Source organism: Monodelphis domestica, chromosome 1 (genome assembly GCF_027887165.1).
Source record: "Monodelphis domestica isolate mMonDom1 chromosome 1, mMonDom1.pri, whole genome shotgun sequence".
NCBI lineage: Eukaryota > Metazoa > Chordata > Mammalia > Didelphimorphia > Didelphidae > Monodelphis > Monodelphis domestica.
The window spans coordinates 597498798-597517432 of record NC_077227.1 but is presented as its reverse complement, the minus strand read 5'-3'; the positions used below and the strand labels follow the sequence as shown (position 1 = coordinate 597517432).

General features: G+C 37.1%; 1 protein-coding gene across 1 annotated transcript in view; it reads right to left on the bottom strand.

Annotated features, from left to right (window-relative positions):
* Positions 1 to 18635, bottom strand: part of KIF13B (kinesin family member 13B) — a 267035-nt gene that overhangs the window by 150313 nt on the left and 98087 nt on the right. Inside the window, exons 5-6 of the mRNA XM_056813715.1 lie at positions 10939 to 11031; positions 9931 to 10111 (exon numbers count right to left, since the gene is read on the bottom strand). Coding sequence (XP_056669693.1) covers positions 9931 to 10111; positions 10939 to 11031 — 274 coding nt within the window. The remainder of the gene's footprint in view (positions 1 to 9930; positions 10112 to 10938; positions 11032 to 18635) is intronic.

Below are 18635 nucleotides of genomic sequence, written 5' to 3'. Positions count from 1 at the left end.
ATTGCAAAATCAATAAACCAATGAGGAACACAATACAGTCATATAAACATCAGAAGTTCAATATATATTTAATAAATATAAAATTGAAAATATTTTATTACCATCACAGGCATCAGGTTTCTTATTAATTATCCAATCTCACTGGCTCAACTTTTTCTTGGGACTGTTTTTCTCGTTTAAATTAATTATTTCTAAGTTTAGAAAACTGTTTAATTTCTCCATGAGAAACACCTATAATACATATATTTAATTTATATCCTATATACAATCAAGCTAAAGGAGAAAAAAATTAATATGAGTTAAAGAGTATTTTCACTTCACTCTTAATTCCTAACCCATTAGGTCAAGCAACAGAATGGAAAAAGGATGAATTTGCAGACAGGAGACATGACTATGAATCTAGACTCTAAGTCTAACAAGCTCATGACCATGGTGGGTAAGCCACTCCAAAAAAAAAAAAAAAGCAGTTTCCTCACAAAGCATAAATTTCTACAAATTGGACATCATAATGCTTTAGCTTACTAAACTAACATGGTTGTTTAGTAAAGCATTCAATGAACTTTCATGTGAATTCTTATACCATTTTCCTTTGATGTCGATCAACAATAAACTAGAAAATATTTATTGAGCATGTTGAAGATTATGAAATATCACAACATAAATTACATTATGTGGCAGGAATTACATAAAAAAGAGCTATAGAATTCCTTGTGTCCTTTTCCTCCTTAGCTTCCATATTCCATAGGATAAAGTCCTAAGACCAGGCTTATCTCTCTCTAAAAGAGATTACCAGCATAGTGATAATGGGATGTTTTTGAAAAAGCTTATAAGAGAATGGGAAGAACCTATACGCAAGGCATAGGTGGTGAAGCAGAAAGGCGCAAATACTGAGAGTTCCGTGAATAGACTAACTGCTAGGATTGAAGGGTTCATGTTGGAAGTGAGGGAGATAAAGCTGGACATGTGTTCAGATTGGAATGATATTATACAATGATTCTGTCGGGCACTAGAGGAAATAAGAGTTCAGAATAAGACATGAGATTTGTCTAATGCAGTTTAGAGCCTATTATAAAGATAAGACACATAAGTAATACAGAGGGTGATGCAATTATGCAGAGAACAGTTGAACAAATAGTGGTACATGAATATGATGGAATATGATTAGGCTCTAAGAAATACCAAGAGATACAGTTTCAGGAAATTCTAAATAATATGCACAGACAGTGAAGTTGAGTAGAAACAGAAGAATAATTTATACAAGAACAAGAATGCTATCAAAACAACTCTGAATGACTTGGGAACTCTAATCAATGTAATGACCAGTTAGCATTTCCTGACAACCTATGATGAAACTCTGGGGAAGGAGGTCGTTAGCAATAGTGATGATGAAAAAATAAAGTTACTGAAAAGTGTTTTTAAAAAAAATCACAGATGAAAATACAAGTGCTAAAGAGAGAAGAGAGCAGACAAGCAGTAGAGTTTGGAAAGTAATGTGTAAAATGTATTATACATGTTTAAAACATGCATATGGTATTAAATGGAGATTTGTGGTTTGATAAAGTAGTTTTTTGTAGCTGATGTAGGCCAGAGAGGCCACAGAGAATCTGATAAACCTGACAGCCCTCTAGCTTAAAGAGAACTGCTGTTTGGAGTACAAATACTTTTTAAACATCCTTTTTAGGATGATAGAAAAAGAGTTTGTATTAGCTATTTTTCCAGTACAGGAGAGAAAAGAATTTGGATTTCCCCATATGAAGAGTGGTAAAAACCAAAAGACAAGCAGTAAGCAGAGATATTCTGTTAATGACATCAAAATATGCAGGCCAAAACTCTGAGTTATCACAAGAACATAAGTTTTCTTCCTCATGTGCTTTTCTGCCACATGCCCATATGTGTCCAACCTTCCACAAATACTGACTGACTGTCCTGGTTAGAAAATATGACCAGGTCCATATTTAGATTGTGATTGTGAAATTATTTATTAAACTGTCATAGTAAATTTAGTGTCTATAATTATGTTGCCTAAAATTTTTTTTATTTTTCCTAAAAGAATTTTATGAAAAAAGTATAAATTTCTCATGCAATTCTCATATCTTGGAAAAGAGTGCTCAATGGTTAAAATGTAGACTATAGAATTAAGTTCAAAAGTGATACTAGGGTGAAGGCAATTCTGGGATAAAGGTTCAGAAGATGCTGAGACAGAAAATAAGCAACAAAGACTAGAGTATATGAAGCCAATACCAAAGAGAAGAGAATAAAGGTAAAAAGTGGTTGGAAGCTGTACTTCAACATAAGACCTTCAACCAAGTAGGGTCTGTGTTTGACTTATCTTTAATCTCTCCTTGTCTGCTGACAGCTTTCCTACTGCATACAAACATGTCTGCCATCTTCAAAAAATCTGTCTATTCCCATTAGCAATCATCCTGTATTTCTTTCCCTTTGGGGCTAAATTCTCTTTGAGAAAGCCAATCAATGCCTTCACTTCCCTCTTCCTCTCTATGGTAGGGTTTCCAGCTTTACTATTCAACCAAAACTACTCTCTCCAAAATTACAAACGATCTCTAAAATTTGCAATATCTAAGGGCTTTAAAAAAAAAAAAAAACCTCTTACCTTCCAACTTAGAATCAATACTATGTATTGCTTCCAAGGAAGAAGAGAGTATGAGCTAGGGAATGGGGGTTAAGTGACTTGTTCAGGGTCACACAACTAGGAAATGTTTGAGGTCACATTTGAACCTAGGACCTCCCATCTCTAGGTCTGGCTCTCAACTCACAGAATCACCCAGCTGCCCCGAGGGCTTTTTTTCAGTCCTCAATTCTTAACTCCTCTGCAGCCTCTGACTCTATCATCACTTTCTTCTGTTTGACCTCCCCCTTCTCTCTAAGTTTCCAAGACAGTACTCTAATCTGACTCTCCTACCCATCTGACTGCACCTTCTCAGTCTCCTTTTCTGGACCTACATGCATGTTATGCCCACTAACAGGGCTCCCACAGAGCTCTGTCAGCAGCTTTGTATTCATCTTCCTCTATGCCATTTCACTTGGTGATCTCATAGATTCAATTACCATTAATATACTCAGATCTATTTATCTAGCCCTAAGCTCTCTTCTAACCTTCAGACTTACATCTAAAATCACATGTCCCTTAGACATCTTAAACTCATTATGTCCAAAACTGAACTTATTACCTTTCCTGCCAAAACCTTGTTCAGTCACTCAATCATGTCTAACGCTTTGTGACTCTGTAAAAGGTTTTCTTAACAAAGATACTGGAGTGGTTTGCCATTTCCTTTTCCAGTGGATTAGGCAATCAAAGCTTCAGTGACTTGCCCAGGGTCATACATGTAGTAAGAGTCCAAGGCCAGATTTGAACTCTTCCTCCTTACATCAGAACCAGCATTCTATCCACTGAGCCACCTACCTGCCTCAAACCCTCGCTACCTTCCAAACTTCCCTATTACTATGGAAGTACCATCATCCTCTCCCAATCACCCAGGCTCCTGACTTAGGTGTCATTCGTGACTCCTCACTCTCATCCCCCACATATGATCTTCTGCAAAATCCTGTTGATTTTATCTTTGTTACATCTCTTGTGAACACCCTTTTCTCTAACACTGCCACGCCTCATCACCTCATACTAGAGCTAGTGCAAGGGCCTGCTGGATGACCTCCCTGCCACTTTAGTGCATCCTCTACTCATCTGTCAAAGGGATATCGTCACCAGATCTAGTAAATTAAATTAGTTCAGTCATCTACAAAGAAATACAGAAAAACAAAGGAAAATGATTATCTTACCCTTGATGAGACAGGACACTTTGGAATTTGAGGAAAACAGAGAACACAAAACACAGGTTTAAAAGAAATTAAATTTATGAGAGCACAATTTATGTCCCACACAGTAAAAATAACAAACAATTCTAGGAAATCTTAAATCTGCAATGGCAAGTTTCACTAAAGAAACAAAATAGAGAACAAACTAGGAATGTAATATTAAAAAGAAAATTTATTCACTCTGCAAGAAAAACAAACAGGTTTTGAAAATGGAATGCTTAGAGACAACCTAAAGATTGTAGGTCTCCCAGGAAAACAACAGGACCAAAAAACTCATAACACTCTAATGAAGGAAACAAAAGAGAACTGCCGAGAACTTCTGAACACACAAAATGAAATTTCAATGGAAATTATTAATAAATCACCTCCAGGAAAAAAAAAAAAAACACAAGGCTACAAACTCCAAGAACTAGTTAGTAGTGGTTAAATTTAATAATTAAAAATTTTTAAATAGCATGTTCTGCAATCCACCAGGAAAAAGACTTTCAAATATAAAGGAAAGGACATTTGAGTAATGCAAGACTATGCATCTACTTGATAAAGGAGGAGGGAATGGAATAATGTATTCAGAAGAGCAATAGAGCTCAGGATGCAGTCCACAAATCTGAGGTTAATCATAGAGGACAAAAGATGGGCATTCAATAAAGAAGAGTTCAAAACATTAAAAAAAAGAAAACCACTCCTTGAGAATGGGAATTTTTTTCTCTTTTTCTTTGAATCTCTAGGTCTTAGCATAACATCTGGCATATAGAATTTATATTTATTAAATGCTCAATAAATTCTTTTTGTTTATTTGAAAAAAAAAAAAGAAAACCAGAACTGAAGAGATTAATTGCCTCTCAAGCCTTCCAAACAACAGAAGTGCAAGAGGAATGAATAAATGTAGCAGGCAAGGATGGCAACAGCAACAGAGAGACAGCAGGGAGACCAGAAAGAGACTCCTTTTCTGGTTGAGATTAGAGTGAAGAGTCAGGTGAGGGCATTATGGTCAGACAAGAAAATAGCAATATCCTGCCTACAGGTGAATCAATGCTTTTTTTGGTAAGACTAGTAACTAGGAGGGAGGTAGGGGGTAGGAAGGAAGCAGGAGGACAGAAAAGTGATTCATGTGCTGGGGTCAAATCAAGGACTGACAATGAAAGAGAAGTGCCCATCTTGCAAAGTGAATAAAGAGGAGGTAGAAAAGATGTGTGTATAAGAGTTAATAGCCATTTCCTAAGAGCTAAATGTTCAAAAGTTAAGAACAATTCTCTTAAGAAAAAACTGCAAAGTATTCAGAACCACATGAAAAAATGCCCCAAATAACATAATAAGAAATACAAATCAAAATAACCCTGAGGTTTCACCACAGACCATGCAAATTAGCAAAAAAATGATGAACAAAGGTAACAATTAACATTTTAAAGGCTGTGGAGACGCATACTATTACATTGTTGGTGGAACTGGGAAGTGGTACAACCATTTTGGAAAGCAATCTAGAAATGTGCAAATAAAGTGACTAACATGTTCATACCCTTTGAATCAGAGGCTTCTAACCCAAAGAAGCCATCAATAAGAAAAGTCATCATGGCCTTCAAAATATGTATAGCAGCACCTTTTATAATAGCTAAGAATTGGAAACAAAGCTCACCAATTGCATAATGGCTAACAAAGATGAAACAAGATTATAATAGAATATTACTGTCCTATAAGAAATGGTGTGCGTAATGACTGCAGAAAGCAAAGAAAGACCTATGTGAATTGATATAGAATGAAGCCGAGCAAAGGAAAAAAATATACATCATAACTACAACAGTGGAAATGGAAAGACCAACACATCAAAAATAAAATCAAAATACAAAAAATTATAAAGATGAGAGAGGACTCAAATAAAGAAATATAAGACAACCCCCCTCAACTATTCCTTTGTGGAGTTAAGAGGTTCACAGGTATTACTACTGTACATGTTTTGGGACTTTTTTTTTTTAAACCCTTACATTCTGTCTTAGAATCAATACTGTGTATTGGTTCTAAAGCAGAAGAGTGGTAAGGGCTAGGCAATGGGGGTCAAGTGACTTGCCCAGAGTCACACAGCTGGGAAGTGTCTGAGGTCAGGTTTGAACCCAAGCCATCTCTAGGACTAGCTCTCAAATCACTGAGCCACTTAGCTACCCTTGGAACTTTTTCAATGCATGAATCAGTTGAATGACCTTTTTTTCCTCCCCTCTCTAAAAATATACTATTAATCATATGCTTTGGTCCTCTAAGAGTGGGTGATAAAAAACTGAAAACAATAAAAACTTATTTTAAAAAGAGACTGACTAGGGGAAAAAAGCCTCTTCCCTCAAGATGAGGTATCTGATACACCTATCCCCAAAAAATTCCTTCCCTCTTTGGTTTTCATACTATTTTGTTTATATTCTTCTATGACATTCTATCATATATGTGAAGTCATTTATCCATATGTTCTATACACTCTATAGATTACAAGTTATTGAGGATATAATTGCATTTTTTATCTTTTTATCCTTAGTGGCAAAGTGCCTTTCATGTAACAGATCCTTAATAAATGTTTAACAAAATCAATCCTATTAATGATGATACATTATATTCCCTAATCTCCACTGAAAATCATCCTATAACATGTCCCAAAAGTCTTTATGCAATTTTTAAAAAACCCTTTCTTACCTTCCATCTTAAAATTAATGTGTATTAAGGTTACATGCCTTGCCAGGGTCACAAAGCTAGGAAGTGCCCAAGACCAGATTTGAATTCCGGACCTCCAATTTCTAGGCCTGGCTCTCAATCCACTGAATCAACTACCTAGCCCCATCTTTGTGTAATTTTAAGCTTTGGCTGCTTCTAAATTCCAATAGCTTAATACTAGACTCAAACTTTTGCAACACCCTATAATTTGTACTTGTTCCTGCCTTAGTAAGTATAGCATGTTAAATGTCTCTGTCTTTCTTGCATCCATCTCCTTATCACTGCTTATACAGTGACAACCATAGTACGGGCTCTCATACGGTACTCCGAAATGGTCCTCTAGCCTTAGGCCCCTTAAGCATTCCAACCCACCTGCTGTGCACAACACTGTTATGCTTTATTGCAGATCTGATAGTCTGAAAAGTCCAGTGGTATTATTTCTATTATCTCTAGGTTAAAATAAACTACTTTTATTTTTAATTTTTAAAGCCCTTCACAACCTGATCTCAGCCTACTCGTCTGGCTCCAAAACAGCTTACTCTGCTTCTCTCACTCCATGGGCTAGTCAAACTAGTCTTCTTCCTGATCCTCACACACAGCAGCCCATCTCATATTTCTATGCTTTTGCATGGACACTCTCTTACTCAGGATGTCCTCCTTTCCTCAGCTAGGCCTCACAGAATCTCTTACTTCCTACCAGACTTAACTCGAGCACACTTCACACTTCCTCAGGCCCTCTGTTGCCTTGGTCTCTCTGATTAAAGAGCTGAAGGGCAGAGTGGAAACTCCTCCCAAGTGTCCCTTTAAAGAGGGCCCGTGAATTCAGTGGTCCATTGTTTCCCACCAGCTACTCTGCTCCACAATTTCGTCATCATCAGGTACCTTCTCCCTTCCGCCTCTGTTTTTAGTTTCCTTTTGTATGGTGTGTTTCCCCCATTGGATTGTAAGTTTCTTGAAGGCAGAGAGTGTCTCTCTTTTACTTATCTGTACCCCTAGTGCACAGCACAGGATCTGACACAAAGTGGGTGCTCAGCAAATGTATACTGTAGTACCTTTACATAAAGGCTTTCCTGATCTCCTGTGCAAGTGTTGTTCTTTCATAAATTGTCTTATGATAGGCTTCTTTCTTGTCATTCAAATCTTTAATAACAAAAATCAAGACAAAAAACCCCCATCTTTTCCCATGTTTTCTTCCTTTGCTAAAAAAATCTCCATCACTGTTTTCATTAATGTCTTTTAGATTCAATAATCAAGTTTTAATAATTTCCATATCAGTCATGTTCCAATCTCTTTCTCACAGCAACCCATTTTTAAATCTCATTTTCTTTTGTTGTTCTTTTGGTAATGTGGGCATGAAAGAGTATTTGTTACTTTTTCAGAAGCAGTTAAGTGACACAGGAGATAATGCCCTGGGGCTGGAGTCAGAAAGACCCAAGTTCAAATCTGACCTCAGATACTAGCTACATAATCTTGGACAAGTCACTTAACCTGTTAGCTCTCATTTCCTTAATGGGAACAATAACAATAACAGTATCTACCTCCCAGGATCTTTGTGAGACCAAATGTCATAATGACTATAAAATGCTTAGTACAGTGCCTGGTACATAGTAGGCACTATATAAATGTTACTTATTGTTGCCCTCAGATTGGATGAAATTGCACTTCGGAAGCAGTGGGTCATAAGTTCTTCATCATTATTTTGTTATAACAATTAGCATTCTGTGTGATAACTACATGATTGAATAATGTTGCCTTCCATTAACATTTCCATGATTGTCATGAATGTGACATCGATCTTTATTTCAATTTACTGCTTTCTCCCCAAGCTGACATCTACATAGTGCCTATGAAATAAAGAGCACAATTTTCCTATTCTGAAACAGGGTACAAACCAACCCCATAGAAAGTACTATGCTATCTGTTTTTCTCTTCTCTCAGGTTTCATTATGATTCCTTCCATCACTGTCCTCCTATACTAACATGATCATTTCTCTTTCCCCTCATCATTCTGTTTTGCTGCCCTACAATCTTCCTTCTTTGTTTATTGGCTTCTAAATAATTCAATTCTCTACTCACACTAAAGTTTACTAGATTTCGTTTTATAACTTTAGTAGTTTTAACTAATCAGAATATTGCCTTAACCAGTGGAACATCAAAATCTGTGAACTGACTAAATAGGAGAACACATAAATGAGTCAGGAAGACTTGGGTTCGAATCTTGACTTTGGTAGAAAATGGATGATCATACCCAAGCCACCTAACAACTCAAGCTTAGCCTTATATTCTATAAAATAAGATAAAACATACAAACAAATGAAATATGTGAATAAAGCAGTTTTTAAAGTTTAAAGTAATACATAAACATCAGTCATTAACATCTATCGATCTTCTGGTAATTTTATGCCTTTAACTCTCACTAGCAATCCTTGCTTTCTCCAGCTTCTACATGTAGCTACTAGATGATCAAAGATGGTAGTTATTTGAAAGTATCAGCTGCTCAAGAGCTAATTTAATTGAATCATTATTGTATTTTACACTGGTCTCTGAAATGAAGCCTGGGAGCAATACAGTTATGAATATAAGTTTGCACACACAATTCCCACTATCCAGAGTCCCAAACTTCCCTCCCAGCTCATACAGCCTTACTTTTATGTAGGGTCTTTACCCAGCAAGCCTCAAGTGTGGGAAGAGAACCTAAGTCACTATAAACCATAATTCTGATTATGCTAACCCCTACTCAGAAACATTCACTAGCTGCCCACTGCCTACCAAGTAACATTTAGATTCTTTTCCAAGGCAATCAGAAGCCTCCACAACCTGGTGCCAAACCTACCTTCCCAATACTCTCCCTTACTCCATCTAAACTATTCCATTAACGACAAAGAACACTCACTATCCCTTCTCTGTACCTTTAATCATACTATGTAAGAATGAATATTACACAGAAGGGCCAAACACACTTCTAGTTTTGCCCAATTTCTGCTCATCCTTTAAAACCCAGCTTAAATGGCTTTTTTTTCATGAAGCTTTTTGAGACTTTCTAAGTCATCTCTCCCTTTTCTGAACTCCAAAAGTACTTAATGCCTTTTTTCCCTTGAATTTTCATGTATAACCTTTCATTTAGTTATGTTTGTACATGACTCATCCTTCCTACTGCATGAAGACTTAAGGATAGGGACTGCACTGTCATCTTCTTTATGTGTTCCAGGGTGCTTAGTTCCAATTCTAATACATGCTGAACAAAACTTTATAGTAGTACAAATATATTTTAAAAATGTAAAATCTATTCAAAGGTAATAAATTCCTAATGGATCTCCATCATGAAAGTGTCCCTTCAGCCAAGCCAATTAAGCAGATAGGATGGTCTTAATAAAATGGAGGTCATATGATATTATTTGATTAAAATTTCTGTACCCTTTGGGGTCCAAGAGATCTCTAACTTTCTCATTATAGATTTCCATGTAGGACACTTCAACTTTAAAACTCTGTTCTTCATTCTCCTCTTTCTGAGTTCTTTCAAAGAGACCACTGCAAAGTCTTGGGATTAATCCAGGTTGGTCAGCTGTGCCCATCATTGTGTAAGACTTTCCAGACCCTAAAAAAAGATAATATATGGTCATAATAGTTTCTTCATGGAGGGGCATAGGTTCATGGACTCTCTTGTATCATAATATTTTTACAGTATACCCCAAAACGCAATGTAAAGACCTACCTACCAAGCACTTGGAAGAAGAGAATTCTTTTTTTTTTTTTTAAACATCCTTACCTCCAGTCTTACAACCAATACTGTGTATTGGCTCCAAGGCAGAAGAGCTCTAAGGGCTAGGTAATGGGGGTTCAGTGACTTGCCCAGGGTCACACAGCTAGGAAGTGTCTGAGGCCAGATTTGAACCTAGGACCTTTTATCTCTAGACCTGGCTCTCAATCCACTGAGTCACCCAGCTGCCCCCAAGAAGAGAATTCTTAATAAAGAAAACATTTTCTTTAATGAAATTCACATATAAAAACAACTAAATATCACTCAAGTAAGTGAAGACTAAGAAGTCAAATTGGAGTACTTCTCTTTAAATAACCAAGATTATTATCAAAACTGAAAATACTAAGCAGCTTTTCTAAAGATGACAAATTGTTTTTATTAACATAGGCCCCAAAGTAAAATAGCAGAATTCTCCTCAGAAGGGCAATGAACAAACCACACCCCTAACCCCCCAACATGAACACAACTTCCCCCAACAGGAGCAAATGATCATAGAATCATGAAGAATTTGAGCCACTTCATCTTTAAAATGAAAACAACTTTTCCTGTGTCATGTCTCTCTAAAGAATAACATTGACTAATTTTTCTGTCAGTAAACATTCATACTTTTTTCTTCTCCCCCTGAATGGTGTTTACTAATGAAGTGTCATGTAATGTAGCCTTACCAGTTTGTCCATAGGCAAAGATACATGCATTGTAGCCATCAAAGGCATTCTGAAGGATATTCTCTCCAAGGCACTGAAAAACAGCATCTTGACCTAATAAAAGCAAAAACTAAACTATTATAAGTGAAACTTATATCTGAATGAGCCACAAAATGGTAAGCCCAGTTAATTTCTATTCCCCAATAAGATTTTCAGTTTTGAAATATACTTGTGAAAGGTTTATAGGTTCCAATTTTGATTTGTATTTTTCTATTTAACCTATGAAAAAAATTAATGAGAATAACACTAGGACCAGAAGCCTGGCTTCTTCCTCTGGAATGCCAGGTTCTGACAGGTAAGCCTTTTACCTTATCTAGCCCACAATCAGGACTGCATACCATTTCCCAGACATCTCAACACCAAGATGCCTCAGATGTGTACTGACCCCTACCCACCTTGTTTATTCCCTTTACAGGTTGCCTGAATAACCACAGTCCCCAAACTGATCTCCCTACCACAAGTATCTCTCTAATTCAATCGAAGCCTAAATGATGTTCCCTAAATACAATTGGAGATATCATTCACTTCTTCAGCCAACTCCTGAAATAATCCCTGCTCTTAAGAAGCTTACATTCTAAAACAAGAGACAAGTATCTGTAAAAGTATAAACAGAATTCATATAAAGAAATACAAATAAAAAATAAAACACTTAAACAGAAAGTAGTCTTAGAGGGATGGTATGAGAGGTTGGAGGGTGAGCATAGGAGGAATAAGGAAAGGCTTAGTTGGAGTATGGGCTACATCTGGGAAGAATAGAATTCTTTGAGGTAGCAGTGATACAGGTATAGTCTAGGCAATTTAAATACATAATCCTGGTATTAATTAGAACACAAATGAGAATGAATACACATATCATTCCCCAATTCTTTTAAAAGGTGAGTAACAAGGGGCAACTAGATGGCTCAGTGGAAAGAGAACCAGGCTTAGAGATGGGAGGATCTGGGTTCAAGTCTGGTCTTACTTAGCTGTGTGATCCTGGGCAAAAAAAAAAAAATCACTTAACCCCAATTCCCTAACCCCTTTAGCTTTTTTTGCTTTGGAACTGATACTTCATGCTAATTCTAAGACAGAAAGTAAGGATTTTTAAAAAAAGGTGAACAACAATATCAGAACGGTTAAGCAATTATACCTACTACAAGATTATACCTTGAAGATCATGTTTATGGAAAGCCTATTTTCCATATGGAAAGTTAAATGGGGGGGGGGTGTATTTGTAATATTTCCAATTAATGCAAATGAGTTATCTATCAAGACAATTCTATTCCCTCCTCAAGAAGTACTATAAGTGAATCTAGCAGAATCAGAATTCTATTCGTTAAACGGAAGGCACCTACAGGCATGTATAAACAGGAATATATGGCTAAGAAAAGAAATAGTCTTCTAAACTGATATCACTGCCTAATCCCTGGAGAACAAGGATTTATTGCAGGGGAAGTCTACTAATATTTATCTATATGCTGCCACTGTTCACCAAGATCAAGGTGCTTTGCCTGGCCTGCAGGGCTCTAAGTATTAACCTGTATTTTCACCTTGAAGCTAAACACTCTTTTATTGGTTGTCTCTCCTAATTAGAATGAGGAAAGGAACAAGTACAATGGCAGCCCTTACAAAGAAGGCAACTTAGATTTGATGTCAGAACAACTGGACCTGCCCAAGGATGGCATGCCTTGAGTGGTGGTGGACTTCTCTTCCTTGAAAATCTCAAGTAGAGGCTGAATAACCTCCTGCTGGACATGTCAGAGTGGTGATTCAATCAAGGCCCCTGAACGAGGTGCTTTTGAACTGGTGGATTCTGTAGTTTTGTCTATGGCCTAAAAAAAGTATAGTCTTCATTCCAGAGTATTCTGAGTAGACCCAAGAAAATTGTGTAAGAAGTTGGAAGCCTTAGTCTTTCACAACAGAATAAAATGAAATCTAAAGGACAATTAGAAAGGAATTGCATAAAAATAGGTTATTCTAAAGAGACGCTATACTAAAGAAAATTATTGACTGACTGTCCCTTGAAAGAACTGAATGGCAAGGCTGTGTTTCCAGAATTGAGAAGTCAGGTGCAGTTGAAGCTAATGACTAGAAGTATCTGGTGGTATTCTTTTCCAATAATATGTTAATGAAATGTTTAATCATGCCTTTGTATATTATGTGCTCACATATCTTTTTTCATAAAAGAAACAAGATGTGCTAAGAAATTAGATTTAAAAATTAACATTAGCCCTAAATTTATATTTAGAAGGTCTTGAAATAATCAATGCATGCTGGAAGACTAGATTGAGCACCACAGATTTATGTAAGACTACCTCCCTAAAAAACTATCTTGTGGCTATATGCTATTAAACACAAGTGGAACTAATAAGACTAAATGCAAATCCACGAAAATACTGCCAAGAAAACAACTTGCAACTCTTGCTTTATATTACAATAAGGAAACGGTATCACAAAATCACAAAAACTCAGAGTTGGAAGAGATCTTGGAAACCATACCTGAGCAAGAATTCTCTTTTCAAGAGAATTATTCTTATTTAGTTGTTTTAAGTTGTGTCCAACTCTTCATTTTGGGTTTTCTTGGCAAAGACATTGGAGTGGTTTGCTCATTTTAGAGATGAAGAAACTGAGGCAAACAGGACTAAGTGTCTTGTCCTAGATCACACAACTAGTTAGTGTCTGAGGACAGATTTAAACTCAAGAAGATATCCACTTAGCCCCCCAATAATCATTAAGCCTTTACATAATTAGTGGGTACAACAGATAAAGATCAAAGGAAAATGAGACAGTACAGTCAGACAGGGCTTAGGAGTTGAAGATAAATCCCTTAAGTCGCCTCTCTCCAAAGAGAAATCCAATACCTTCTGTGGGAGCCTGTTCCACTTTCAGAGGTCTACTATTTGGCCACTTGGTAACCTACAGTCATCAAGAAGAATGTCTAACAATACTTGTACATGAAAGCCCTTCGAATGCTTGAGCACAACTATCCTGAACTAATGAATGAATCAACATGCATTTATTAATTACCAAGTACTGTCTTAGTCACTGGAGAAACAAAAGGACTCCCTCAACCCCCAAAAAGAAAGAGTCCCAAGTTCTTAAGAAGCTTACATTCAAACAAAGAAATAGTGGAAAAGGCACACGATTTCAATTCTGAGGATCATATCTGAATCCTGGCTCTACCAGTTGCTCCTGTGTGATGCTCATAAGGTCATTTAATCTTTCTGGGCTTCAATTTCCTCATCTGTAAAATAAGGAAGTCTGACTAGATGATCTTCTAGAATTATGGTCCATACTAAGTGTATGTATGAATTCATATAAAAGAAAAATACAAAATAAATGTTTATCATTATAGTTCATCTTCCATTTACAAGAAGACTAATGACAAGGTGATGTCTTACCTTGCACATGAATTGCACTTAAGTGAGTTAGACTAGCACAAAGTTATCAGCCCCACTTTCCCTTCCAGAGTCATCAAAATACAGTGGTAAGACAAAGGTCAGGAGGACTGACAATGGCCTGAGATGCAGTGGATGACCTTGGCTGCTTTGATGCTTCAACATATAGGCTCTCCATGCTTACTTTAGCCCCCTTGATGGCCTCTTTAACAAACTGCTCTCATCTGCCTATTTAGCCAACGTAAGTCTTCACATGCTGAGGCAGATACCTCAATAACTCACCAACAAGGCTACAGCCTGTCAGTTACTCTCAACATGGTTTAACCCATCTGCAAGACTGTTTACCAAGACATGGCCAATGTGCATGCGACAGATTCTTGGAGACACAGGTAAGAGTCGGGTGACGAGTGGCCTGGTGGAAGAACTGAAAAAGGTTTGGCAGACCCTCACACCAAAGGTGCTAGTCTTTCCTGCACATCAACAGAATAAATACAAGTTGATTCCCAGATGGAAGGGCAGGCATTAGCAGGATTGGCATCCAGCAAAGCATTTGTATGGAAAGTGCTGCTTGAAGAAAGTGAAGGAATTCTATAAAAAGAAAGATGTTCATTCCAGGTATGGGAGTTAGCCAGTGAAAAAGTACAAAGATTAGAGATGGAGTGCTATTTGTGATGAAGAAAAGGTCCATTTGCTGGATTTTAAAGTGCAGGAAAGGGACCTCATACACAATCAAGGTTGCAAGACTGGTTGAGAGGCCAGGAATTAAATGAAAAATAAGTGTTTATGTTTTATTCTAGATGCAAAAGGGAGTAACTAGTGTTTGTTTCATATGGGAATAATATGACCTGATATAAGCTTAAGGGAAATTAATTAAACAACTATATGAAGAACTGAATGGGGAAAAACTTGAGACAGTGAGACTAATTAGGCTTATGCAATATTCCAAGCAAGAAGTGATGAGAATGGTGACCATGAGTGGGGAAATTAATACTAGAAATATTCTCAAGGTGAAAATTACAAGATTTGGCAATGTAATGAATATGTGAATTGAGTGAAATGTCAAAGATGTCATCTAAGTTAATAAAATTATATAAGAGGAAGACTGATGGTACTCTTGACCCAGAAAAGTTCAAAAGGGGGGTGAGGTGTGTGTGTGTGTGTGTGTGTGTGTGTGTGTGTGCGTGAACATAATGAGTTCTGTTTTGGACATGCTGATTCTGAAGTGCCTACAGGGCATTTAGTTCAAAATATCTAATAGGCAGCTGGTGATACAAAACTAACTTCAGGAAAGAAAGAAGGGCTAAATATATAGTTCTGGGAAACATCTGCTTAGAGATAATAACTGAACTCATGAAAACTGATGAGAAAAAGAAAACTTCAGCTCATCAAAACTTTCTCCCTCACCAAGTAAAAAAATACAGAAAGAGAGGAGGTCTAGTATAAAGGCCTGGGGGGCACTCACAGGAGATATGTCACAAATGAAGATTTGTCAAAGGAGAATGAGCAAATATATTCAGAAAGTTAGAAGAAGAAACTGAAGGGTGTAGCCCCTAAGGCTCCTTTCTTGAAGCTAAATATCCCCATTTCTATGTGGTATAAACTAGAAGCCTTTATTCATCCTGGCTATCTCATCTGAATGCTCTCAGTTTATCAATGTCTCAGTAAAATGTGGCCCCCAGAACCAAATAAAATATTCCAGATGAGGACTAACTAAAAGACCCCAAATTCCTGATTCTGGACATTATGGTTTTCAATGCAAATTAAAATCAAATTAGCTGTTCTTCCCCCTATACTTTATTCAAAAAATCAATTGTTGTAAAATGCAATTTTAGGATTTTGCCTCTCCAAAATCTTTCAATGATCACTATAATCAGGTCACATCAGATAATTCTTCAATCAATCACATCAGAAAATTCTTTCAGTACCTTGGGAAATAATTCATCTGAGCCTAGTGATCTGAATTCATCAAGAACAGCAAAGTACTGTTATTCCCTAGTTCTCTTGCATGGCAACTTCCTAGTAGCAATTTTTGTTCTTTCCCTTATAGTCTAAAGATTTTGTTTTCCTTAGAAACTGAGAAAAATTTGAACAGCTACATTTCCTGTCTCACCCATTATTAATCCATTGACCCTCTTTGATTTTTCTTTTTCTGCAGTAAAGTTTATTGCCTTTAGCTTCAATATACCCAACACTACAATTTATAGATCATTGATATTCTTCATTCCCTATTTCTTGCTTCCATCTTCTAAAAGTATCTTTTAAAGTTTAAATTGGTTGGTTGATGACTTCCCTGAATATCCATTGGTCTCATTAAATAACTCCTGTCCCTTTTCTCCCACCCTCTCCTCTTCTCATCAAAATTATTTCTCATGCTTTCAAAATTCCATTCTTCATAGTATACCAGACCTCCAAAGCTGATTACTCTTCACAGAATCTCAGGCCATGGCAGCTTAACTATAGCTAGATAATGAAACCAATATAAATACATATATACGTATATAAATATATATGTGTATGTGTGTGCAAACATACACAAACATATGTGGTTTAATGCAATAGGACGGAAATAAAGTAGCAATAGAATATCATTTTTATCCTACTCCTTCATAAATCAAAAGAACACTCTTTTAAAAATACCATGCATAATCCAGCCATACCACTGCTAGGTTTATACCCAAAAAATAAGGAAAAAGACTTGTACAAAAATATTTATAGCTGTGCTCTTTGTGGTGGCAAAAAATTGGAAAATGAGAGGCTGTCCTTCGATTGGGGAATGGCTGAACAAATTGTGGTGTCTGTTGGTTATGGAATATTATTGTGCTAAAAGGAATAATGAACTGGAGGAATTCCATGTGAACTGAAATGACCTCCAGGAATTGATGCAGAGTTAAAGGAGCAAAACCAGGAGAACCTTATACACAGACGGATACACTGTGACACAGTCCAATGTAATGGACTTCTCTACTAATAGTAATGCAATGATCCAGGACAATTCTGAGGGACTTAGGAGAAAGAATGCAATTCACATCCAGGGAAAGAACTGTGAGAGCAGAAACACAGAAGAAAAACAACTGCTTGATCACATGGGTTGATGGGGATATGCCTGGGGATGTAGACTAAGCCAGGAGTCCCCAAAATTTTTACACAGGGGGCCAGTTCACTGTCCCTCAGACCCTTGGAGGGCTGGACTATAAAAACCTAACCCTAACCCTACCTGGGCAGCAGTATACACAGTGTGGATTCCCCTCCCCCAGATCACTGCTCACCATGCTGACATCTTCCATTGTACAGTCACATAATCCTTTGCATAGTGCCTCATTCTAAGGCATCACGCAAAGGATTATGTCACCAGAAGTAGTACTGTACTTGAGCTTTACAGCACCACCACATAACAGTGCTCCTCTCGCTGACCACCAATGAAAGAGGTGCCACTTCCAGAGGTGTGGTGGGGCCCGGATACATGGCCTCAGGAGGCCACATGTGGCCTGCAGGCCAGAGTTTGGGGATCCCTGCTCTAAGCAATCACCCTAGTGCAAATATTAACAATATGGTAATAGATCTTAATCAATGACACATGTAAATGCAATGGAATCGCTTGTTGGCTACAGGGAAAGGGGGGAGGAAAAGAACATGAATCATGTAACCATGCAAAAATATTCTAAATTAATTAACTAAATAAAATTTTTTAATATTAAAAAATACCATGCATAGAAAAAGTGGGTGTATAAGAAACATACAGGAGTTAATCAGCAAGTATTTATCAAATGCTTACTGTGTGCCTAGCACTGTCTTAAGTGCCAGGAATATGAAGGGGAAAAAAACATTCTAATCAAGAGAGACAACAGAGAACTACGTCTGTATAAGACAAATATAGTAATGAAAGGTAATCTCAAAGGGAAGGCTCTTGAAGGAACTGTGAAAGGCCTGCAGGAGCAGCAGGTAGAATTTGATCTAAGGACACCAAAGAAGCCAGGAAGAAGTGAAAAATAATATTCCAAACCTATGCTCACAGAAGCATAACCAAAGTACACATGCTGAGGGGCACATGAATAGGAAGCACATGTAATATGGGAGAGTACCCAGAATGGAAATTGATGTCTTGTAGGACTAAGAACGTCTCTTGGTAATGTCATCAAGATGCTCTCCCCAAGCCCGATTCCTGAACCACTGTAGTACTTGTGATCACTGAGCCTATATAATCCTCTAGGTGTGGCTCTGCTAGTCTTTGGTAGCTTCTCAGTTCATTTCAGATGGATGTAGCTTCCTGTCACCAGATTTGGA